General features: G+C 34.1%; 1 protein-coding gene across 4 annotated transcripts in view; it reads left to right on the top strand.

The window, feature by feature from the left end:
• LOC150097199 (centrosomal protein of 95 kDa-like) overlaps positions 1-27,258 on the top strand; it is a 234,027-nt gene that overhangs the window by 82,295 nt on the left and 124,474 nt on the right. For 3 of the 4 annotated variants that reach the window (XM_090407711.1, XM_090407712.1, XM_090407713.1), the window contains exons 5-7: positions 729-958; positions 12,290-12,407; positions 25,875-26,083. In XM_090407711.1, the coding sequence (XP_090263837.1) occupies positions 729-958; positions 12,290-12,407; positions 25,875-26,083 (557 nt within the window). The remainder of the gene's footprint in view (positions 1-728; positions 959-12,289; positions 12,408-25,874; positions 26,084-27,258) is intronic. The other variant, XM_090407715.1, reaches the window with a different exon arrangement.

Here is a 27,258-nt window from a genome sequence, read left to right as displayed (position 1 = left end):
AAAAGCAAACCATGTATAATTGAGAATTAAGCTTAGTTTTGATTGCATTGTTATAGGCATGCAAAGCATTTCAGATAGTTTTTAAACTTTCTGATGTAGCTTTTATATATAAAATGAAAGGTATCTTTTACATGGTTTAATAACTTATTCATATGTTGATTTCTCTTATAAAGTGGTTCATCTTGTCAGAGATAGGATATGAAGGGCAGTATGTCAACCAGAATACATGCGTTTGACATGATAAATATGAAAACTAATTGTTTATCATATCAGAATCTGTTTATAATTTGCAATTGTAATGTTTGCATTTGTAGGTTTTTTTGTTTTGCTTTTTTTTTGTCTGCTTTTGTTAATATAAACTGAAGAAACAGAGCAAAGAATCTTCTAAACTAGAAGATTGAATAAATAAATAAATTAAAAATTTGTGGTCAGTCTTGAAGAAAATTACAATTTTCAAATAACTATACTTTAAGTTTAGTTGTCTGAAAAATTTCGATTTATTGCTGAATGTATTTTTGAAAATGATATTAGTTCTGTAATATTAAGTCTAATTAAAATAGTTACTGTCCCAACTTTTTAGCTTTTATAATATTTTAAAAACTATTATCTGTTATAATAATCATAACAGTAATAACAGAATAATTCATGTTATATGTTTCCTTTATCGATGAAGAATATCATCAGTAAATATGTATATATTTTCTGGTTGTTTTCTTTGTATCAAATAGGTTATCAGAATAAAGAAATTGAAAAAAAAGAAAAGCTTCTAAATGAAACTGATGATTATGCATGCCAGATATGTCAATTTCAAAAGCCAGTTAAACAGAAACAGCATGGCAATGGATTGGCAAAGGAGAAGCAGCTTGGTGATGCTCAGAAATTAGACTTGAATGCCATAAAGGATATTACTGAGACAGAAGTTAAAAAGCCATATTCTTCTGAAGAGACTAACACTCAGGTAGAGAAGTTACATAAACCAGAGTATTTTAAGAATGAGCAAATTATAATGCCTGTTACTACCTAATTATGGAACTTGACTGCAATCAAAGAATTTATTAAGAATGAGACATTCTTAATAAGTATATTAAGAATGTATTGTATTGTAGTTAAGTGCAGTTGCTTTTCCTGGTTTCCCATATTTTGATTGATTGTACTTATAATTGAGTGATGTGATTACTTATGTGCAGCTTCAAAAATCTCATTTTGTAATTTAGTGTTTGATATTTTTGCATAATTGCTACACCTATTGAGATCTGAATTGTCTGAGACAAATGATATGCTATGATCAAATGGTAGCTTATCTGTTTGCATGTCATTTACAAGTAATCATTATTTTTCTAGAGGAATGTTTTCTTTTATGTGTGGTGATTTATTTATTTATTTGTGTGGGGTTCACCTCGATCCTCTACCACCCCTTAGGACTGGTTGAGCCCTCCTGATGAGAGATTAAGTATGTATTTTTGCAGCAGCAGCATCTGTTCAAGAGACTGGTTTGCCTGTTCTGAGGTACAAAAAGCCTGAGTTTCCAGGAGAAAAAACCCTCTACCTCCATATGAGACTGGCTAACTCACCTTTAATTGAAAGAGACCAGATAAAGGTTCCTCACATCATGGACAGGAATTGAACCCAGGTCTTTCTGACCAAAGGGCTTCGTCTATACCAACTGAGCTACAGAGGCTCTGTGATGATTGATAATATCATATTATTTGAATTCATACATGACTTTTGCTCAATTTAATACCTCTATCTTTGTTAATAAAAATAATTTTATTAATTTAATCAAAATATTATTAATTTAATCAATCCTTTGTTAATCAAAATAAAAAATGATGGTACAACATGACAAAATTTCATGCCGGCTGGGGCGTCGCCCGGTTAAACAAGGCCCCCATTGTTTTCGCCAGGGAACCAGGGCGAACAGCGAAAAGTCAGCTACTTGAACAAATCTGAAAACAAACCCCAACCCAACATCATCAGAGTTAAAGATCGGTACTATCAATGTGAGAAGCCTGAATGGCAAAGAAATGGAGCTAGCAGAGGAATTAGATAAGTACCAGATCTACATAATAGGGGTGACTGAAACAAAAAAGACCAAAACTGGTGAGATCTTTCTGAGCAATAAATACAAAATGTTATATTCAGGCAATGACAATCAAGGAAAAGAAGGAGTAGCCATAGTATTCAACACAAAATACGAGGCTAATCTTCTTGAATGGTAGTCAGTCTCAAGTAGAGTAATGTGGGCAAATATGAGAATGGGTAACTGGACAATGAGACTTATTTGTGCCTATGGGACCACAGAAGGTTCTACTAAGGTAGAAGTGGAGGAATTTTTTGACGCTTTAGAAAAAGCAACTGACACAATGAAAAAGGAAAAGTTGGTCCTTGTTAGGTATCTAAATAACAGAGTAGGAAATGATTGTGAGACATATAAAAATATTTTGGGAAAATTTGGAGAAAAGAGCAAAGCTAATAATAATGGCAAATATCTGTTGGATTTCTGCTCAGGACATGGACTGGTTATTACTAACACCATGTTCCAACATAAAAATGTGCACAAATTCACATGGAGAGAAGAGGCAAGGAATAAGAAAAGTCTCATTGACTATGTTATTGTTGATAGTGATGTTTTCTCCCTGGTGCAGGACACCAGAGTGTACAGAGGATTTGAAATTGGAAGTGATCACTATTTAGTCTTGTCTAGGATAAAATTGAATTTCATATTGAAAAGAATAACATGGAAGAAAGTTTTAAAGCGAATAAAAGTTGAGCAGCTATCAGATATGAACTGTAGACTAAAATACAGAAAGATTATTGAAAAGAAAATGAAAGAGTTTGAGAACAGGAATCAAACCTTGGAGATTCAGTGGCAAACTCTGAAGAAAACATTGATTGATTCTGCCAGAGAGGCATGTGGTGAGGTTGTGTGCAAGGATAAAAAAATCAGAACTCTCTGGTGGACACAGGAAGTTAAAGAGGCAGTGAAGGAAAAGAAGAAAGCATATCAAAAGTTCCTGGCAAATAAGTCAGCTTTTACTCTTACAGAATACAGAGACAAATGTAAGAAAGCTAAACAGTGTGTAAAACTAGCTAAACAAAAGTCATGGGAGGACTTTGGCAAGAATATAGAAAATAAATATCAAGAAGATGGCAAAATATTCTGGAGGTTGTTGAAGAAGCTTAGGAATGGAGGAAAGAGTTCTGTAAAAGGAGTTAGAGATGATAAAGGTGACATGAAAACAGGAGAAAAAGATATCCTTGAAGTATGGAGTAATTACTTTGAAAAACTGCTAAATGAAACAAGCAGTGATGACAGCACAGTGATAAAAAACACTGACCAGGCATGCAGTCAGGAATACATATCCATACTTGAAGTAGAAAAAGCCATCAAAGGCTTGAAATGTGGAAAGGCAGCAGGAGCAGATGATATTCGACCAGAAATGTTGAAGTATGGTGGTATAAAAGTCTTACAGTGGCTGCACTGCATAGTTCAGAATGCCTGGACTGAGGGACGAATTCCCGATGACTGGAGTAGAGCTCTCATAGTACCCATATATAAAAAGGGAAATAAAACTGAATGTGAGAATTACAGAGGTATTTCCCTACTGAGTGTTCTTGGCAAGATCTATGCAAGTATACTTGAGAAACGGTTGAGAAGAATTGTGGAAGAAAAGCTTGGTGAAGAACAAGCTGGATTCAGGCCAAATAGAGACTGTCAGGATCAGATCTTCACTTTACAAAAAATAGTCGAGAAAGCATGGGAATATAACAAAGATCTGTATTTAAGTTTTGTCGATTTGGAAAAGGCATATGACAAGGTGCCAAGAGAGAAGCTATTCAATACGCTGCAGTTATATGGTGTCAATGGGGCATTATATCAAGCAATACTTAGTCTTTATTTGAGTTGTAAGTCAGCAGTTAGAATTGAAGGAAGTACAGGAAGATGGTTTAATGTTAAATCTGATGTGAGACAAGGATGTACATTATCCCCTCTGTTATTCATTATCTATATGGATCACATTATGAAGGAAAGTGGTATTAATCCTGATATCAAAATTGGAGATGTTAATATCAGCTCTTTGCTTTATGCGGATGATGTTATACTTCTAAATAAATCCGCTACAAGTCTGCAAGATTCTCTAACTAAATTGAATAACTGTTGTAATAGATATGGTATGAAGGTTAGCATTAAAAAGACAAAGACAACGAAAATAGGCAGAATTATTGAAAATGTCAATTGTGTTGTGAATGGAGAACCTGTGGAACAAGTAAAACATTTCAGTTACTTAGGCACGATTTTTACTGAAGATGGTAAATTAAATATAGAAATAGACAACAGAATCAGCAAAGCTGGTATGGTTGGAAGTCAATTGAATAAATTCATATGGAATAAGAGAGAAATTAGTCGGAACACTAAATTAGCTGTATACAAGACAGTGTTCAAACCAATTTTAACTTATGGATCTGAGAGCTGGGTCAGAAGTAAAAGACTTGACTAAAGACTAGAGACCGCAGATATGAGAGTCCTGAGAAATATTAGAGGCGTGAACAGATGGCATCAATGGCAATATCATATTAAAAATGAGGATATTAGGAAAGAACTTGACATTGTCAGCATCCAGGAATGCGTTAGCAGAGCTAATCTCAGCTGGTATGGTCACTTAAATAGAATGGGAGAGGAAAGATTAGCAGAACAAGTGTTCTCTGCCAGGTTGGCAGGAAAACGACCCAGAGGAAGACCAAGATATAGGTGGATTGATACGGTACAAAGTGCCTTAGACAATAGAAATATAAGATCTGATAATATTGGAGTCTTGACAAGTAACAGACTGATTTGGAGGAAAATTGTAGATAGGAAGTTAGTAATGATGTAAATTTTTCATGTAGTACTATCATATCCTGTACACCCCTTGAGGATACATGGCAGGAATTTGATGATGATCTTTGTTAATGGAGGCCAAAAGTATTTTTTTCCTCCTTCCATATTAAGGTTTACAGCTTATCTAATTCATAACCTGTATATACAGATTATGAATCTGTAGTAAATCACATAAAGTAACCTAAAAAAGAAAAGATTATATTTTTATGTAAAAATGCAAACAATGCATGAGCTTTGAGGCCAGTCTTGCCAGCATCATGACGTGATATCATTAACATGTCTTTAGTATCTATTTTTAGAGATTATCCATTTTTTTCTATGTTGATTTTATTGCAATTGCAGTTTATTTTGTATGCTGCTGGGTCAATTTGAGGTGAATTTTATGGAATTCTCAAATACTTTTACAGGCTGGTTTGACATAGCATCAGCATAATACATTATCCTGACTACATTATATGAATGGGTATGTGACCTAGAACAGTCTTGGAATAGCATATATTGTGAGATACTTTTTTATTCTGTCCATTTAATAATAATTGTTGCAAGAGAAGATTGAATTGTGGTTTAGCACAGTGACATAATTTTGATTACTTCCACTCTTTTATATAGTGGAAGGAGGCATGGAAATAGCATCCAGTATACACTGGGTTCATATAAATTCATATGCTAGTTTTTTAATCATGACATTCAGATAAGAACATTTATTTCACATCTGAATCTATCCTAACTTTCCTTACATCATGTTGTCCTTTTTTAATAAAAATCTTACCCAATTTTACTTTTATCACATCATTGTTCTTAGCAGGTTGAGTTACAGAATCTGGGAACAATGCAGACCAAATATGGTTTCTCTGGCCACTTCAGCCTTCCATATGGTTCAGTTGTGAATATGATATTGATACAAAATGTTTGGTGTCAAGGAATTTCCTCCAAAGCTAATTTTTCAGATTGTTACATATACCTTTTGTGGGATGAGATCAACATAAACAGATTTGCAGTATGGCAGTAGAAAACTCATAATCAACCTGTAGTGCCTGCATGATGTCTAATGGAAACATCATATAATGTGCATAACTTTTACAGGTATATTTCCAAAGAGAGAGAAAATGTTAGATAGCTAAGATTTCATTCTTCTTCTATCTTCCATCATCTATGTGGATGATGATGAGGCCGAATGAACTCTTTCCACTTCTGTCTGTCCCGGGAGAACAATTCTGTCCAGTTTGGTGTCGCTTGTTGTGATTTGGTTTTCAGGTCCTCTTTTATTTTGTCTATCCATCTAATTCTGGGCCATCCTGTGGATCTTTTACTTTCCATCGTTGTATTCAGGGCTTTAGATGGTAGTCTTTCTGTTCCCATTCTGGTCACATGGCCAAACCATCGCATTCTTGGATTTTGTCTATTATTGTTATTTCTTGTTTTAGTCGTAAGATTTCATTAGTTATATATATTTAGCTTTCAGTAACACTTGCAAGAATGTACTATGAAATTTGCCTTCAAGCTATGCTCTTCAAATATACATCCTATCAAAAAATATCAAGCATATGCAAAATAAACTGCATTTATAGAAAAATTAATGTAGAAGAGACAATTTGTAGAAACTTCTACCAATGAGTATTTCACCAGTGTCACCCATCACTGTGTTAACAGTGATGATTGACACTGATGACCTGAAAAAACATTTTTATCCTGTTCAGAAGCAGATTATTTTGAGAGAGTTTTCACAGAGTGTAGAAATTAACTTATCACCTTGTACCTTAAATTGAAACTAGGAAATTAAGCTCTAGATTCATGTCTGATCTCTCATCCTATATCGCTTGTCTCTGAATGCATGCCATGAAAAAAATGCTTGGAGAAAAATCTGTATTTTCATTCTTGATATTTCTAGAATATTTGATTAAATCTGACATTGAAACCTGCTTGACAAATTGCTATCCTTTAATATACCTTTTAGTCTTTGTAATTGGGTGACTGCCTTTATCTTGGGTTGGCCACTGTGGAGGACTTCTTTTTCTTCGTACTATGCAAACACTACAGGAGCATCTTGTGAATTGATCTATTACCTATCTTCTTTCACATAAATAACCTTATCTCACTGACCAATGTCATTGAAATAATGTCCCTGTCTTTTTACTCATGACAGTGCACTCCATTCTTCTTCTTCATTCGACAAACCTTGTAATGCATAAACATGTTGAAAGTTTATTTTTCACTTGGTTAGACTATAATAAATTTAGTTTAATCCTTTATCCAAGTGTGAGCAAACAAAGTTTGTGCCTGAAAATAGCTTCAGGATTGAGGTAAGGTAGTACAACACCGGGAAACTCGTAGCAAAGGAGGACCAAGCTAACATCACTCCTCTCTCAGTATCTCCCATAATGCAAAACACATCTCCTTGCGGATATGTATAATGTCATGCATTAAGGGAAAGGCTATACAGAACAGTTTTGACCTTTACTGAGGTCTTGCCAGTGGGAGCCAGGCCCAGAAGTGAAGATACTAAGGCAGAAGCAATGGAGAGGTCATCTTTACCTATAGGAGTTGCCAAAAGGTGTGCCACCTTATTACTCTGGATTTAGAGAAAGTTGTTGAAAGTTTATTTTTCACTTGGTTAGACTATAATAAATTTAGTTTAATCCTTTATCCAAGTGTGAGCAAACAAAGTTTGAGTCTGAAAATATCTTCAGGACTGAGGTAAGGTAGTACAACACCGGACAACTTGTAGCAAAGGTGGACCAAGCTAACAATTCCTTAATGCATAACATTATGTATAATGTTATGCATTAAAGGAAGGGCCACTACCCAGATATATTAATAATAAGGTGGCACACCTTTTGGCAACTCCTATAGGTAAAGATGATCTCTCCATTGCTTCTGCCTTGGTGTCTTCACTTCTGGGCCTAGCTCCCACTGACGAGACCTTAGTAAAGGTCGAAACCTTACATATCTGCAAGGAGATGTGTTTTGCATTATAGGAGATACTGAGATAGGAGTGATGTTAGCTTGGTCCACCTTTGCTACTAGTTGCCTGGTGTTGTACTACCTTACCTCAGTCCTGAAGATATTTTCAGGTGCAAACTTTGTTTGCTCACACTTGGATAAAGGATTAAACTAAATTTATTATAATGCATAAACATCTCAAGTTTTGAGATCTGCAAATAATGAAACCCAATGTTCATGCATTTTTCAATGAGTTGAAGGGATAACCTAGCCACTATTAATTCTAAAACACTCCTGCCTTCTTTCTAAAGATCTTAACCCACCTTCCCTTTCCTTTGACACCCATTAACAAGAGTAGATTTCTCTCTCTCTAACATTTACCTCCAGCCTTTAAGAAAACATCACATCAGTGGCTTTCCAAGACTCAAAAAACTTGGCATCCCTTTCATCTCATGGGCACTTGTTTTCATTTCTCTGGCTCACTAACTCTGCCAGTTTTTGGTTTATTCAACCTTAGGGTACTATGCTCTTTTCATCTTTGCTGCTGGCATAACAAAAATTCTTGATGCTCCCCAGAAAAGGGTGGTTTATCTAATTGAGGATCCTTCACTCACCAGCTCATTTCAGCTTCATGCAGGTCTATTGACTGTCTTTTTTACAGTAACTTCTGTAGTTGCTGTTCCACTAAAGCTGCTCAACATCCATTTAGATTCCAGGTGTAAACCCACTGAACTTGCTTCTCCTCTTTTACTCCATCCACCTCTCTTTTCAAGAACATACTATCTCACTTAGTGTTCCTAACAACTACAACTCCTGCTGTTCAAGAAGAATATCATTAATTTCTGCAACCTCTCATGTAGGAATGATATTAAAAAATGCTTGATATTTGGAAAATCTTAATAAATATGTGCAAGAAAAAGCATGTAGAGTTTTGATAGTTTGGCTAATGAAAGGTACCAGATAGCGATTATTATCATCATCAGTTTGCTGATGTGTACCCTCAGGGCATGTATGTGGTACTGTGACAGTTTTACATAGTTAGCTTCTTCTTCCTCCTTTCCAATAATAGGCCTAGTGGCCTGTTATGGTCTCTTCCCATCGTTTCAAAGGCCGTCCTCTATTTCTTTTCCTTGTGGTCGATATCTCTCTCTTTCTCTCTGGAGCGTCTTCCTTCACTCATTCTTTCTGTATATTGTCTCTCTCTCTCTCTCTCTCTCTCTCTCTCTCTCTCTCTCTTTGTCCTCAAGTTCCTTTAAGATATTATTTCTTTTGAAGTCTAGTCTATTATATCCAGCTGTTTTGCACATGAATCTCATTTCAGAGCTTATTAGTCTTTTTCTGTCTGCTTGAGTTATGGTCCAGGCTTCTGAACCATATATTAGGATAGGTCTTGCTATTGGATTCTTATTGTTGTTTTCTTGTATATTAAATTTGAATTGAATATCTGATTAATAGTTTTTGTTATTTATTCCTATATAATTTGTTATTTTATGTTGCATGTCTTTCACTTTTTCATAAGATAAGTAGTAGCCTAGATATTTGAATGTATTAACCTGTTCTGTATTATCATTGTTGATGCAAATTTTGCTTCTAATTGGGTCTCGGCCTTTAAATGCCATGACTTTGGTTTGAGAAGTGGAGATTTCCATATTGTATGTTTATGTGAATGCCAAAACTGGCTGTTTCCCTGTAGTCTTTTATAATATTATTAATATAGATATTAAAGAGGAGTAGTGATAGACTATATCCTTGTCAGACACCTGCATTTATGTTCTGTAGCATTACATCATTAATAATCTCCTGTGAACAGTTTTCCTCCTCGTGCTTATGTCATCTAGAGTACTTCTAACTGCATCAATCCATCTGTTATTGGTGATTTCAATGTATATTTGTTACATCTGTTACTCAGTTAAAGAATCCAGGAGACTTGCACTGGATTTGTTTAGGAGTACATCATCTGCATAACGCAAGCAGTTCACTTTGCCATTTCTGATATCTGGTATAATGCCACTGTGATCCATATAGCTGATGAATAAGAGTGGAGATAATGTACCTTTTGTTAAACACCTGATTTTACTTCAGACTACTTTCCCATGTTTCCTTCAATCTTAACAGCTGACTTATATCTTAAACATAGACTCTGTATTTCTGTGTATAATGTTCCATTTATCCTATATAACTGTAGTATTCTGAATATCTTTACTTATGGTACCTTGTCAGTACAGTTTTCCAAAACCACAAATACGATATTCTTGTCCAAAATTTCTCAACTTCTTAATCATTGGCCAGTTTCTGTCCATTGATGGAAGAAGGCCTCCCACAAAGTCCTTCATTTAGGCCTATCTTATACTTTTCTATATCTCTGAGTTCCAGCTATCCCTTTACTCTCATCCTCCCACCATCTCTTTGTTCTTCCTATAGCTCTCTTCCATCTCTGGGATAACTTTGTCCATTTTTGGATCTTACTGCTTGCATCTTTTAATGTTTGTTACTCTAGTCTGAGCAATGACTCAAGTATTGCACTTTCTATTTAGAATGGTAATACTGAGTTATGATCCTTCCATTTTCCTCGGGGTCATCCTCAGCTAGTAGGTCAATAGTGATCCATATAGCCTGATAAAAAAAAAAAAAAAAAAAAAAAAAAAAAAAAAAAAAAAAATTAAAAAAAAGTTGATTTCTCAACTATTTGTAATAAAAATTTGAAAATTTGATCTTGAGAACCTCCATTTAGTCTGAATCCTCCATGTTTGCCTCCTAGTTTTTCTTCCATAATTTTCTTAGGTTCTTCTCAAGTATGCCTACATAAATTTTATTTGGAATCCTCAGAAGGGAAATTCAGTTCCTTTTGTAATTCTCACATTCATTTAGTTTTCTTTTCTTTCTTCTTTTTAATAGATTATTTCCTTTGATTTTTGATTATCTCCATTATTTGATTATTTTTAGTTGAGTATCATCTAGTCCAGCTGCCTTTCCACATTTCAGTCTTCTGATAGCTTTTTCTTCCTGAAGTACCAATATGCATTTCTCTTGAGTATTTTCCACCAATATTGCCGACCTGGTTGGCTGAGTGGTTAGCTTATCTGCTCTCCATCTAAAAGCTGCCAGTTCGAATCCCGCTGTACACATGGATGTTTGTGATTGTCTGTGGAAATACTAGTCGTGGTGGTAGGCAGTAGATGGTATTGTTGTAGTTGTGCTTAGAATGAGCTGTAGTGTAGACAGTTGTAGAGTAGGTGCCCTCCGTCGATGAGTCCTTGGACTCCCTGGAGGTGTCACATAATAATATTCTGTCATTGTTTGTTTCAAAGTAATTTTTCCAGATATTCAGAATACCATTAGTTTTCATGTCATTTTTATCATCTGATTTCTTTTACACTATTTCCTCCATTTCTAAGCTTTTCAATAGCCATTTTGCTATCTTATTTATCTGATATTTATCATATATATAAATAAGATGGCAAAATATTTCTCCTCTATATTCTTATCAGTTTTCTCATGACTTGTTCAGGTACTAGCTTACATTTTATTCTATTCTCTTAAGGCATCTGCTGATTTACTTGCTTTCAGTATGCTTTCTTCTTTATCAGGACTGCCTCTTTAACTTATTTCATTCACCATGGAATTCTGACTTTTCTATTCTTGCAGACAACTTCACTACATGCCTCCCTAGCTGAATTAGTCAATATTTTCATCAGAGTTTGTCAGCAAGACTCCTTTTTTTTTTCAAAACTCTCATATTTTTCTTGAATAATATATGTATGGTTGAGTTTGAAGTTTATGCCTAAAAGCTATTCAACATTAATCATTTTTTTAAAAATTTCTTACATATATTTCTTCTCAATATTATATTCATTTTTATCTGGCTTAAAACTAAGTGATTTCCACTTTCAAATTCCCTATATATCCTGAACCATTTTGAGGATATCACTATCAACTATAACATAGTCAAGAATACTGCTTTTTCTTATATCTTCTCTCCATGTGAATTTATGCACATGGTTATGTTCAAACTTGGCATTCGTGATGACTAATCTGTGTCTTGAACAGAGCCTCCATTATTGTTAGCCTTACCTCTTCTCCAAATTTTCTCCAAACATTTCTGTATGTCTGGCATTCATTTCTTGCCTTGCTGTTTAGATCTCCAACCAGGGACCAGTTTTTCCATTTTCAATGTCAGCTGCTTTCTCTAATGACTTCTGTGGGACCATAGGCGTAAATAAGTTGCATTGCCTAGTTTCTCATTTTGAAATTTGTCCAAATGAAATCATCAGCCAATCAAGAAGTTGTTTTTATGTTTGATATTGAATGTGAAGCACTGTTTTGAATTTCTTTACCAGGAATTTTTCTTTTGCTTTAACATTAAAACCGAAGGCTATCATAATATTTAATAAGATTTTGAAGTATAAATTTTTTGAAGTTTCATAACTATTATATTATTGGAAAATATATTTTTTCATAACTTTTATACAGGTAGAACCTGATACTTCTTCTCTTAGTACCCAAGTTCCTCCTGTGCCACCAGCCTTTCCCAAAGATCATGTGTTGAAACCTGAATTTGCTAAAATTGGTTTAAGAGATGAACAAGAGGGTACAATTCATTAAGTTTAATTATAAGTTCATATTAAATGAAATGTAAAATGTAGCATTTCTTATTAAGTTTCTTATTAAATTAAACATGTATCAAGCACATATATTTATAATAATGATAGCTTATAATGACATTTTAAGATTCGTGCTGTATCATTTTTCTTTATATAGAAAATTAATATACACAAGTAATTATTACAATTCCCCCTACCCTTTCTTTTTTCTCTCTCTTTAATATAGTAATTGGGCTACTAATATCTCAGGATTTTGAAGACATCCTTAGGGAAGGAGCTATTTAAATATTATTATGTGACACATCCATGGACTCATCTCAGGAGAGCACTCTACTCTGCTACATACATCTCACTGTCTCCCATACTACTTACTTTTCCAATTACAACACAATGACACTACTACCATCTACCACCAACAACAGTATTTTTTGTCTGTAAATTGTGTGTGTCATGGCCAATTTGCCTGTATGTGGGATGAAAAACCAGAATTTTTGGAGAAAAAAACCTTACTACCTCTATCTGTTATTTCCTCTTACAAAGAGTCATCCATAGCCTCTTAAGCACATGCGAAAAGTGTGATATTCTTTTCCCTCTCAAGACATTATTACCTCTTTGTACAGCTGCTAATATTATATGAATTCCATATTTATCCAACCTTAGAATACCGTTTCCATATTTCAGATGATGTATCAAAAACTTTCCCGACAATTCTCGATGCTATCCAGATGCCTCTGATTAATTGTTGACCCCTGCAGATTTACTTCAATCATTTTCTTCTAGACATTCTGTTTCTTCTTTATCTCTTCAATATTTTTTTTTTTTTTGTATGTATGTGTGTGTGTGTGTGTGTGTGCGTGTGTGCAAAGATTGCCTTTTATAAAATAATAACCTTCTATAAAATAATATTTCTTTTGCTAATTTAATAATATAATTATCACGGTAGAGAGTTTTTTCACCTCAAAACTCAGGTTTTTCATCCCTCAGAACAAGCAAACTGGCCCCCACTCTTCCTCCTAATATAATAATTAGGAGGAAGCACGGGTGGCCAAAGAAGAGATGGAGGGATCTGGTGGAGGAGGACTTGAGGATGAAGAATTTGGACTTGGTTAGAGCCCAAGACATGAGGATGTGGATGAGACACATTAAAAACAGCACCCCTACTTAAGTGGGACAAACTGCAGAAGAAGATTATCCCAGTTTTTTTTGCAAAATTTTCTTGTCACTTTTCACAATTGCTTTTTTCCTTTTATATTCTGTTTCATCTTTTTGTTTTCTCAAGGCAAGTCATTTAATATGTGAAGAGCCTCCATAGCTCAGTTGGTATAGACAAAGCCCTTTGGTCGGAAAGACCTGGGTTCGAATCTCATCGATGATGTGAGGAACCTTTATCAGGTATTTTCAATCAAATGGTGAGTCAACCAATCTCATATGGAGGTAGAGGGTTTTTTGCCTAGAAACTCCAGGTTTTCATCCCTCAGAACAGGCAAACTGGCCCTGTGAACATACATGAATTTACAATAATAAAATATATATATGCCTAATTCCTCATTAGGAGGGCTCAACCTGTCTCCCCCAAAGGCACTGGGGAGAAAGGGGGGAAATCCATATGAATAAATAGAAAATAAATTTAATAGATGCAGTTTTTTTTTTTAATCTGTAATTATATCCTTGGTTTCTTCATTCTTTATTCAGTCCTTGCTTTATTTTCCATATTTTTTTCTGCTCCTTTAGTGTTATATTCTTCTGTTTTATTTAAATATTTATTTATGTTTTCTTAATATTCATTCTTTTATTTTTTCTGTTTGTAGTGACAGATTTATTTTATATCCATGTTCATTATCATTTTATTTTCTTGATCCAGTTTGGCAGTATTGTTATATTTCTTATTATTAGGTGATGATCTTTAATCAATCTTGTAATCTCTGTAATATCTTACATTATTCATTAATTTTGCTAGTCTGTTATTAGCTATCAAGTAGCTGATTATTGATTTTTGATCTCTACCACCCCTAAATTTATGAACATCTTTGTACCTAAAAATACTGTTCATTATTTTAAGTTGTTGTATGATGCAAGTCTATTAATCTCTTTCATTTTCGTTAGGACTATTTTTTCCACAATTTCCCATCACAGATGGTATTGATTCATTACCTACTCTTGCATTTAAGACACCTGCTATTGATATAAAATTATTTGGATTTATTTTATATAATGTATTGTGCAATAACTTATTAAATTCTTCACTTTTTTCATCCTTGCCTTCTGTGGCATATGGTTTTATAACTGTTAGATGTCCTTTTTTATGCTTTTTCTTGTTTCTAATAATATTTCAATCTAATAGTTGTAACTTTGCATGTTTTCTTTGTGCCTTTACTTGTGCTTTTTGTGCTTTTTCTTGTTTCTAATAATATTTCAATCTAATAGTTGTAACTATGCATGTTTTCTTTCCATTCTTTCTTCATCCATATCATCATAATAATCCTACTCTTGCTCTCTCTCTTCTCTTTCAACTGTACCCTATATCTGTATATAATGTTTTGATTCTTTTGCTCCTCTTAATTTCTTTTTTGTTTGTTATTATTATCAAATCAACACTTTTATTATTATTATTATATGGCACCTCCATGGAATCTGAAGACTCATCGTGAGAGACCCAAACCATCCACATAATCTATCATACTCCTCCTTGAACCCGTTAGCAGACAAGTCATTCGCAACTGACTTTGGCAACCCATTTCACTCATTCACACTCTCCAAGCAAAAAATCTAGTCCTCACACCCCTACTGACCACACTTTTATTCAACTTCCAGGGATGATTCCTTGTTCTGGTCCCTCTAGCTAAAGGCTGAAACATTTCCCCTGCATCTATCCTATAAAATCCTTTAAGCAACTTAAATGTTTCTATCATATCCCCTGTGTTTCTCCTATGAACCAACCTGCAATCCACACACCATCAATCTATCCTCATAGAGAACATTCCACAGGCTGCTCACCATCTTGTAACTCACCTCTGAATCCTCTCCATCACTTCTTCATCCCCCCAGAAACCCAGGGGACCAGACTTGAGCACAGTAATCCAAATGTGGTTGTATCAAGGCCTTATAAAGAGGAATTACAACTTCCTTATCTTTACTTGTTAATGTGTTCTTCACTAGCCAAGTAATCTTATTTGCTACCTTAGCAATATGTCCTTTAAACTTTAACTCTATCACCACCTCTAAATCTCTAGCTTCATCTATTTCCTGCAGTATAGTGCTATCAATGTGATAAACGGCTTGCAATCTCTTTATCCCAAAGCGCATAATTTTACATTTCTTGACATTAAACTGATACCCATTAGCTTTTGTCCATACTGACAGCCTATTTAAATCTTCCTGCAGGCTCTCCAAGAAACCCAGTGGACCAGACTTGAGCACAGTAATCCAGATGTCAATGTATCAAGTCCTTATAAAGAGGAATTACAACTTCCTCACATTGATTAACTATTACTCTACCTAATTTTGCATCATCAGCAAACAACTGAATATTTCCTTTCAGGTTATTTCCTATATCATTTATGTATAAATTAAATAGCAATGGTCCCAGCACTGAACCTTGTGACACCACTAGTCACCTGCTTTCGCCTCGATTCTGCCCCTCCATATACCACCTTTTGATATCTGTCCAGAAGCCACCCTCGTATCCATTTAACCAGTGTCATATCACCCCCATTTGTTCTAATTTGTGTAACAGTGTTTTATGTGGTATTCTGTCAAATGCCTTTCAAAATCCAGCAAAATCATAATGTAGCCATTTCCTTTATCAACTCAGCTATTACTCTATTGTAAGAAGTTAGTAAATTAAATTAATAAGACATGACCAACCCTTCACAAAGCCATGTTGACCCTCATACAGAATCATATTCTTATCTGCCCATTCTTGAATTCTCTGTTTTTACCAATTTTTATAGTACTTTTATCACTACGCCTGATATACTGATCTGTCTATAATTTGCTACTGTAGTCTTCGAACCTCCCTTATGCAAAGGAATAATTTGCCGTCTTTAGTTCTGCATCTAGCTCTTTGTGTTATACTGTGAACATTAAGGACTTTAGGACTTTATCCAAAGCTGTTCAAAATGCTAGTCATATGGTGTCAGTGGAATGTTATATCAAGTGGTAATTAGTCTATATTTAAATTGTAAGTTAGCTGTTTAAAATTGAAAGAGGTACAGGAAGATGGTTTTATGTTATATCAAATGTCAGACATGGGTTAACATTATCTCCACTTTTATTCATTATCTATATAGATCACGTTATGACAGAAAGTGGTAGTCAACTTGATATCAAAATTAGAGTTGATGAACTCAGATCTTTACTTTCTTTAGGTGATGTTATACTTCTAAATAAATGCAGTACAACTCTGGAGAATTCTCTGACTAAATTGAATAACATCTGTAAGAAATTTGGTATTGAAAGTCAGAAGTAAAAAGACCAAAACTATGAAAATAGGCAGAAACATTGAAAACATTAACTGCATTCTGAATGGAGAACCTATAAAAGAAGTAAAACATTTCAGCTGTTCGGGCATAATTTTTGTCAAGATGGTAAATTAAATATGGAAATAGCAGAATTAGCAAAGCTGGTATGGTAGTAGATCAAATGAATAAATTTATATAGAATGAGAGAGAAATCAGTCAAAACACTAACCTAACTGTATATGATATAGTGTTCAAACCAATTTTCACTTATGGATCTCAAGAGTTGAGTTAGAAATAAAAACCCTTGATCAAAGACTTGAGATCATATTTGAAAGTTCTGAGAAAGATTAGGGAAATGAACAGATGGCATCAATGGCAGTATCATATTAAAAACACGAGGATATTAGAAAAGAACTTGGCATTGTTAGTATTCAGGAATGTGTTAGAAGGGCAGTCTCATTTAATCAAAATGTCACTGGCATGTTTTTTCATATATTGGCATGGTTGTGTTTTTGGTTTAAGCCAATATAGAATATAATTTGTACAGCTAAGTTAAGTCCCAATGGATGGTATGGATACTTAAACATTGATTATCACTCATGTGGATGTTTAGTGGAGAAAACACACATCTAAAGATAATTAACTAATTAAATTTATTTAGCTAATTAGATTATTAAGCCAATATTTTGTCTAGCTCACCAAGGTCTTCATGAGTAAAAAAAATAAGAAATATACTAAGCGCATTATTCAGGCACACCAGACTAATTTTAAAAGGCATGCTCCTACAATCCTAACTGGCACCTTCTCTGGATTGAGTGATGGAATCTTGCTTAAGATCTCAAAATGACGGTCTCCTTTATTTTTTGGTAATGTGATGCAACCCAGTTTTTTTAGATTTGAGGCATGTTGTAGTGCTTTGGTAGATTCCAGAAATAGTCTCTGGTTTATATCTGCTTCTGCGTGTGCATGTGTAGTTTTTTTTTGGGGGGGGGGGGAATGATTTTCCATAGATCTAGCAATCTGTATCCATGGAATGGTCTGCCACTCCCTGGAACAGCTATAGCATTCTTCAAGATAGATATTAGCAGTTCTACCAGTTTGTCTGAATTATGTAATTTTGCATGTCCAAGGGATGCTATAAACACCCTTACCCACTCATGAAAAGATCCTGGCCCATCTAAATGATGGGGCAGGATCTTTTCATGCGTGGGTAAGGGTAGCTAATATTCAGTATTTCCTTTTGTGGGAGTTGTCTACTAGTCCTTCAAATCCATTGCATACCCCTGCAGTTAAAGTTTCTAACATCAACTATGGATGATGCCATAATAAAAATAAAGGAACAAATCAGGTAAAAAAACAACAACAAAATACACAAAAAAACTTCCCTAAAACAGACATTACTTATGTAAAAAATAACTACTTGCACTTGCCAACCTCTGGGGGGTCTCAACATTAGTACGAATGTGGTATACTGCATGCAAATCTGATCTGCATGCAGTATACAGATCAGACATCACAGCAATATCTTTTAAACTTATAAATAGCATCGATAAAGTTTAAAAGAGAATTTGGCTATTATATAGTTAGGATACTTAAAGCAAACTCTAGTTCTTTCTTAACTATCCTAACTAAATTGTTCCTGAAAATAAGAGGGAACAGGAAAAAGTTAGAAATAAATACATATATTTTAGGAACAAATTGACACACACAGTCCTTCAAAGAGGGCTGCAACGTGCATAGTATTAGTGCTAAAAAGATAAGAAGTGCTATTTTGCATAATAATCAATGATATTGCTTGAATTTTAGTATACTATTGTTTATTTTTGATAACTTAGTGTGTCTGTGTGATTTTTGGCCTTGGGGAATTGTTACTAATTACCATTAATTGAAATTTTTAATCTCTCCTTTTTTTGAACATAACACAATGGTGGTAAATCAAGTGCCATTAATGACATAGATTTTTCAGAAATGGTTCAGTGTCATGAATGTAATATGTATGCATGGCAAAATGTGAGAGATGTGTTTATTGAGAGACTGAACATGAGAAAGTATGGATTTGTAGGAAGTGCAATCTTTTGTTAGACTACGAGTTAACGAATGCAAAACAAACTTGAAGGAATGAAAGAGAGTGTAAATAAAAGAAATGGAACAAAAGCTAGTGAGACTTGGGGAGTGAAAGAATGCAAGAATGAAGAAGCAAAAGTAAGTGATAAGGAAATGAATGGAAGTATAAATGAGGAAATGGAAGACAGCTTGGAGCTATAGCATGGAATGAGGAGTTGAGCAGTAAGGAAATAAATGTTGCTTAGGAATTGACAAAGAAATACATAACAGCATTCATGTGTGAATGTATTCCGAAGGTCAAAAGGTTGAATTAAGGTAGGTGGAAAATGGATGAATGCACAGCTTAAGCATGAAATCTGGAAGAAGATGGCTTTCGAGGCAGAACAAATGAATAATGTAATAATCAGTGTTATATGAAGAGTATAAAGAGCAAGCAATTGAGTGGCTCAGTAAGGAAAACAAAAGTGCAGTATGAGCAGAAATTGGCAAATCAGGCGAAGCAAAACTCTAGAGATTTTTTAGATATGTGGCAAGTAGAAGATAGAATGATTATGGTAAGCTGATGTTAATGAATGAAAATGGTAGAGTGGTAACTGCTGCAGAAGAAATTGTTGAGGTATTCACTGATCAACTTATAAGGGTGTTTCATCTTTATCAGGGTGAAATTGTGAGACATGCATGTGTAGAGGACAGGAAAGGATGGCTTAATTGTGAGTGAGCAGGAGGTACAATAAGTACAATTATAGAGACAATAAACGCTTATTTTTAATATGATACTGCCACTGATGCCATCTACTCTCCTAATCTTTCTCAGAACTCATATGTTACCTCTGGTCTTTCATCCAATGTTTTATTTCTCAGCTCTCAGATCCATAAGTTAATATTGGTTTGAACACTGTCTTTTACACAGCTAGTTTAGTATTTTGACTAATTTGTCAATAAGGTGATATGATTTGATGACATATCACCATGCATCTTAAAGGAATGTTCCAGAGAATTGGCAGTAACATTGGCATGTCTATTTCTAAGAGTCTACAGCACAGGTTCCAAGAAAGTGGAAAGAAGGTAAAATTCTTCAACTGCATAAAGGTGGTGATAAGGCTATGGCTACAAATTATAGACCAATTGTATATCTGGAGTTGTGGTGAACATTGAAAACCTCAACTGTATTCTGAAAGATGAATTTATAGAACAAGTAAAACATTTCAGCTATTTAGGCACACTATTTAGTGAAGATGGTAAATTAAATATGGAAATAGACAACAGAATTATTAAAGCTGGTATGGTAGGAAGTCAAATGAATAAATTTATACGGAATAAGAAAGAAATTATTCATCATCATTAGATTCCACAAATAAAATACTTTGATCAGAAGTGGTATGAGAATTCTCTGATATGAGAGTTCTGAGAAAAATTAGTGGAGTCAATTGATGGCATCAATGTCAGTATCACATTAAAAATGAGGATATTAGTTAAGAACTTGCCATTTTGTTAGCATTCAAGAATGTGCTAGTAAAGCTAATCTCAGGTGGTATTAGTCACTTAAATAGAATGAGAGCAAAACAAGCATTCTTTGCCAGGTTGGGAGGAAAAAGACCCAGAATACCAAGATATCAATTGATACAGTATAAAGTGTCTTGAAGGACAGAAATATAAAATCTGATAATGTTGGCATCTTGACAAATAGTAGATTAATTTGGAGGAAAATTGTTGATCAGAAGTTAGTAATGATGTAACTTTTTCATGTAGCACTATCATAATTATCCTGTACACCTCCTGAGGGTATATATTAGCAATTTGATGATGGTCTCTGACTTGGACCAAGTACTTTATTTCTAACTTGACTCTCAGATATATAAAACCTGATTGGAGGACTGTCTTGAATACTGCTAGTTTAGTAATTTGGCTGATTTTTTTTTCTGTTAGCCAAATTACTAAACTAGCAGTATTCATATAAATTCTATATAAATTTATTCCCTCCCCCACACTTACCAGTTTTGTTTATTCTGTTGTCTCTTTCTATATTTAATTTGCCATCTTTACTAAATAGTTGAAATATTTTACTTGTTCTGTGAGCCTTCCATTGAGAATGCAGGTGAAGTTTTTTTATGTTTCTGCCTGTTTTCATAATTTTGGTCTTAGCCATTATTCAGTTTAGTTAGAGAATCCCAAAGACTTGGGATTCTCTAACTGGATGTGGTTAGGAGTACAACATCTTAAAGCAAAGAGCTAAGTTTGATATATCTGATACTAATATCAGGTTTAATGCCATTTTCTTTTATAACGTAATCCATATAAATGATTACTAAGATTGGAGATAATGTGCACCCTTGTCTTATACTTGATTCTACATCAAACAATCTTCCTGTATTTCTTTTTATTCTGACTGCTGATTTATAACTTAAATATAGACTATGTATTGCTCTGTATAAGGTTTCATTTACTCTATATAATTGTAGTGTTTTGAAAATCCTTTCTTTAGGCATCTTATTATTTGCATTTTCCAGATCTACCAAATTTAACCACAGATCAGTGTTATTTTTCCATGATTTCTCAACTATTTGTCGTAAAGTGAAAAGCTGATTTTGAAAACATATATTTGGCTTGAACCCAGCTTGTTCCTCTTCAGGTTTCTCTTCAATATTTTTTCTCAGCTTCTTGAGTATGCTTGCCTAAATCTTACCTTGAACCTTAGTAAATTAAACTTAGTAGCAGTAAATTGAACCTTAGTAGAGAAATTCCTCTGTAATTCTAAAACATTCAGCTTTATTCCCTTTTTTATAGATGGGAACTATTAGAGCTCTACTCCAATCATCATCTGGATATTGACTTTCTGACCAGGCTGTCTGAATTATGCAGTGCAGCCACTGAAAAACTGCTATATTTCCATATTTGAGCATTTCCTGTTGCATATATCTACTCCAGTTGCTTTCCACATTTCAAGTTTTTAATAGCTTTTTCTACTTCAAGTATTGATATGTACTCCTGTCTGTTCTTCTTGAATATTTTCAACTTCTGTTCTGTCACTGCTTGTTTCATTTAACAGTTTTTCAAAGTAATTACTCCAGATATCTAGAATATCCTTGTCTTCAGTTTTCATTTCACCCTTATTATCTTTGATTCCTTTTACATTACTCTTTTCTCCATTTCTGAGTTTTTTCAATAGCCTCCAGAACATTTTGCTGCCTTCCTGATATTTTTCTTTTTTTATGTTTCTGAGATTTTTCTGATATTCTTCCTGATATTTTTTGTTTAGCCACTTTTTTACATTTAGCTTAGTTCTCTTCTCCAGGGTTTCTTCTTTAACGTCTCATGTCCACCGTGGTGTTCTTATTATTCTATCCTAGCAGATCATTTTATATCTCCTTTTCTGGATCAATGTTTTCTTCATGGTTTGCCTCTGAGACTGGAAGGTTTGGTTCTTGTTTTCAAACTGTTTTATTTTTTCTTCAGTAATGTTTGTATAGTTGAATCTACAGTTTACCTCTAAAAGTTGCTCAAGTTTAATTCTCTTTAAAAATTTCTTCAATATTTCTGTTTAATGTGATATTAATTTTTATTGTACTGTGGACTAACTGATGATCACTTCCAATTTCAAATCCTCTGTATATTCTTATCCTGAGCCAGCATCAAGATATTGCTATCAACAATAACATTGCCAATGAGGCCTTTCTTATTTCTTGTGTCTTCTCTTGAAGTCAACTTTTGCACATCTTTATGTTGAACCATGGTGTTAGTAATGACTAGGCCATATCATGAGCAAAAATCCAACAGGTAGTTTTCATTATTATTATTAGCCTTTCCTTTTTCTCCAGATTTTCCCAAAATTTTTCTATATTCATATAGAAACACTTTATGGGATTCATTTCCTACTTTGTTTAGATCTCCAATGAGGATCACTCCCCCCCCCCATTTTCTTTACATCAGCTGCCTGCTCTAATGAATCAAAAAAATTCTCTAACTTCTTCCTTAGAGAACCTTCTGTGGCACCATAGGCATAAAAAAAAAAGTTTCATTGTCAATTCCTTCATTTTGAAGTTTGCCCACTTGACTCCTTTCTTTCCATTATTGTTATTGCCAGATTATATCATGCTATAATTATTATTTAGTAGGATCTCAACTATTTTTGTCTTCTTTGTCTCAATAATGCTGGTTATGTACACATAGTACCTTTCCAGTTCTGCAAGTTCAATTTCCTTTCCATTAATACCCTTTATGTTGTTGGTTCTTATCTTCATTTCTTCTGACATTGGGTTTGTTGTTGTTCTTCTAGATGTTGACTTGAAGTTTGTTTTGAGTTAATAACTTTTCACTGTTTGCCCTGGTAGAGGTGTTTTATTTAACTAAGCAACTCTCCAGCCAGTATGAAATCTCATGTTATACTGTCATGTGTATTTGAAGTGAATAGAGAGTTCAGTTTGGTTGACTAAGTCCCAGCCTATTTTCATTTGATCAGTATCCAGTGGATACTTATTACCGGGGTGTTTCATGTGAAGGTAATGATTGGACATTAGATCAGATGCCCAATCTGTTCTCTACATTCCTTAAAGGGTGAAGGTCTCTTCTCAGTTATGTGGGATGTTTAGTAAAGTATTACAATATAAATTTTAAAAGGCTTTGATTATTAATAAAATTTTATGCATATATTTTCACTATTAAAATCCCCATGAAATAATATATCATGCACTGTAATTGAAACACTTTCTTATTTTTTAATATTTTTGTACTTGTTTTTTTATGGGGAAATGCTTTTTTCAGCATTATGATTTTGTATTCCAAGGATTATGGTTCACAAATTAGCTTAAGAAGATTTTTTATTTATTTATTTGTTTTCTGGATCAAACTATATTAAACTTTATTGAGAAGAACTGTCAGTTATTAAACAGCAATTAAAAGCTGTTTCTTTATAAATATATATTACTCTATATTTTTTTTAACAAGGTCACGAGTCTTCAGGCATGAGGAGATTGATAAAGGTGATTTTAAAAAAAAATATTTATTTTAAAAAAAAATAAACGACTACTGTCTCCTCACTCATCATTTTTATTGTGAATTGCCTTGTTGCATTTGTAGAACTAAATTTTGGATGATGGAAGTGGGAGCCACACACACACACACACACATAATGTTACCTTTGCAGTAAGAATTAAGGATGCATAGGAATATGGTTTGATATATCAATTGCAAGAAAGTGATGCTAGACTTGATATCAAAATCAAAGATATTAAGCTTAGTTCTTTACTTTTTTTGCAGATGATACTAAACAAACCTGTATAAATCCAGTGCTTGTTGTGAGAATATTTTTTAAATTGAATAAAAATTTTTTTAATAAAATTTTATTAAAAAATTTTTTTAATAAAATACTTATTTCCAAAAGTTGTTTCCAAAGCCTATGGAAACAGGCAGGAATATGAAAACAACTGCATTCTCGATGTAGATTCTATACAAGTGATATGTGTTGGCTGTTAAATCTCAATTTTACTTTTGAGATACACACACACACGTGAGGGTGGTCTCAAAAGTTCTCGGCCTAATAATGAAAAAAACGAATATATAATTTCAAAATTATTTTTATTTTTCAACATAATCTCTCTTACGACTAATGCATTTATTCCAGCGATGCTCCAGTGCCATTATCCCATCCCTGTAGTGGTTCTCTGTAAGATCTGTAAAATACCCCTCTACAGCTTCAATCACCTCTTGATTTGAAGAAAAACGCTGACCAGCGAGGAAGAGTTTTAGTTTTGGGAAGAGATAAAAGTCAGACTAAGCCATATCTAGCGAATAGGGTGGATATTCCAATAATTCATAGTGCAGATCCCTTAATTTTCCCATTGCCAAAACACTTTTGTGGGCAGGTGCATTGTCCTGGTGAAAGATGATTTTTTTTTCTTCTGCAAACTGGGGCTTTTCTCGCAAATTTTTTCGTCTAGTCTGGTTAAAAGACTGGAATAATATTCCCTAATTATTGTTTTATTCTTTTCAAGATAATTAATAAACACAATGTAGCATCCAGAAACACCGATGCCATGACCTTTCCTACTGATGGAACCGACTTTGTCTTCTTTGGCACTGAACAGCCAGGCTTCTGTCCACTGTTTTGACTGCTGTTTGGATTCTAGTGGGTAATGGTGAATCCAAGTCTCATCCATAGTAATAAATCGACGCAAAAAATCAGTTTTATTCTTGTTAAAATGACACTTTTTTGACTGCTGTTTGGATTCTAGTGGGTAATGGTGAATCCAAGTCTCATCCATAGTAATAAATCGACGCAAAATATCAGTTTTATTCTTGTTAAAATGCTCCAAGCACTTCAGAAATTTTCATGTGAGTGCGTTTTCGATCTGCTCTGAGCAAGCGTGCCACCCATCTTGTGCCAAAGCTTTTTTCATTTGCAATTCTTCATGCAAAATATATCCTACACATTCTTTTGAAATGGTTATAGTCTCAGAAATTTCATGCACTTTGACTCGCCAGTCATCCATTACCATATTGTGCACTTGATCAATGATTTCTGGACGTCTTTTACACTTTTTGTTATGCTTTTTGGACGTCCTTCACGTGGATCATATTCAAGGCTGGTACCACCATGTTTAAACTCAGCAGCCCATTTCTTAATTGTCGAAAAGGAAGTAGAAGAGTGCCCATAAACCTTTATGAACTTTGAATGAATTTCTTTTGGCGTTAAACCTTCTTTTACAAAGAAATTTATAACCACACAATACTCAGTTTTATCCATTTCAAGGGATACAGACAACACGTTTGCTTCAGACAGCTGTATAAAACAAATTACTTGATAGAATGACTTGCAATTTCACATGGGTGCGTGTGTGTGTGTGTGTATAGAGAGAGAGAGCTATTTTTATTAATATAATACATAATAAATCTGCCTGTATTATTCTTTGACATGTGGTTTCATTTTTGATACAGATGTACAACTATATAATCAGAACGTGAGCATATTGGATTCAAGCAGATCACCACGTTCTTTATTAAAAGCATTCATTCAGTCTTCAAAATTTGATGACGATGTACATCATAAAAAGAAAAATTATCTGATTATGAATGGACCACTAAATAAGAAGTCTAGTATTTTGAGTCAGAGCATTTCTGACTTATCAGTAATACAGGTAGGAAAGGTAAACTATTCCATATCCTTGAAAATAAATTGAAACATTGTACCACATTATTTCAAAAAATATATTAGCATTAGTCTGTTGTGAAATCTTATTATTATGCAGTTTCCTCCAGAGAGTCAAGGAATCGTTGAGGGAGGGTCTCTAACTGGTCACCTGATTCCTAAATACCTGTTATTTTTTTTTCATTGCAAACATTCACCAAATATGCACTTCTGGCATCCATTGGTTGTCCATTCTGTACATACAAATTTATACAAAATTTTGATCACATTTAGAATGGAGGATACCATCTAGAAAGAAGACTTGTTAGTGTCATTCAAGCGAAAGATGGGATGATGCATGTAGGAGGTGGGAAGTGATTTGCCTCAGTTGTCTGATCAAGAGCTCAAGGAGAGGAATGATATCAGGAGGTGAGTCTTATCCTTGGGTGATGTTACGATGATATTATCTGAGAGAGATTAGTGGAAACATAGGAAAGCAGAAGTTGTACACAAATTTAGTCCTCTCATAGTTAGATTTGGGCTTGTTGATGTTTTTTTATGGAGGTTGCATCCAGCAGTGTAGGCTGAGTTCATGCTGGAACTTTTAGCTTGCAACACTTGAGTTATGCTGAATGTTTTGTTTGAATTAAGTGGTCTGTTGTTTTGGGTGGAAACAGGAGATGAATGCCTCCATTCCAGCAAGGATTATTCAGTTATTTGATTAGAGCTGGAGTTTGAATTGGAAGAATGAAGCAGTTGTCAGACCATGAAAGGGAGTGTAAAGTACAGAGGTTTCCATTTGGTATGTCATGCCATACTGAGAATGACTGAGTGAAGGATGTTCCATAAAGTAAAATATGTGGACATGATTATGGTCTCACCACTTCTTTCAAATATATTCTAGATGTTACCAAGACATCTAGAATATATTTGAAAGAAGTGGTGGTTAAAGAAAAGGTCCTGGATTGGGAGGATAGTATGAATCACATGGTGGGTAAATAGTTTGTTAGATCATTACTAAGCATTTAGTTTATATTTCTTCTAGTTTGATCAGAGAAGGGGAGCCAGTTTGAACATCGTTTGCAAGAATGATGACCTCATCATTTGCATGTTCAGACAGTAGAAAATCAGGCTTCAGATATAATCAGAGAGAGATCATAGTGGTTATCAGAATTTGGAGCTAGCACATAACAA

This window comes from Typopeltis vanoorti, chromosome 17 (assembly GCF_054136105.1).
Source record: "Typopeltis vanoorti isolate ZY-2024b chromosome 17, IOZ_Tvanoo_1.0, whole genome shotgun sequence".
Classification (NCBI taxonomy): Eukaryota; Metazoa; Arthropoda; class Arachnida; order Uropygi; family Thelyphonidae; genus Typopeltis; species Typopeltis vanoorti.
This window is presented reverse-complemented; position numbering and strand designations above follow the sequence as displayed.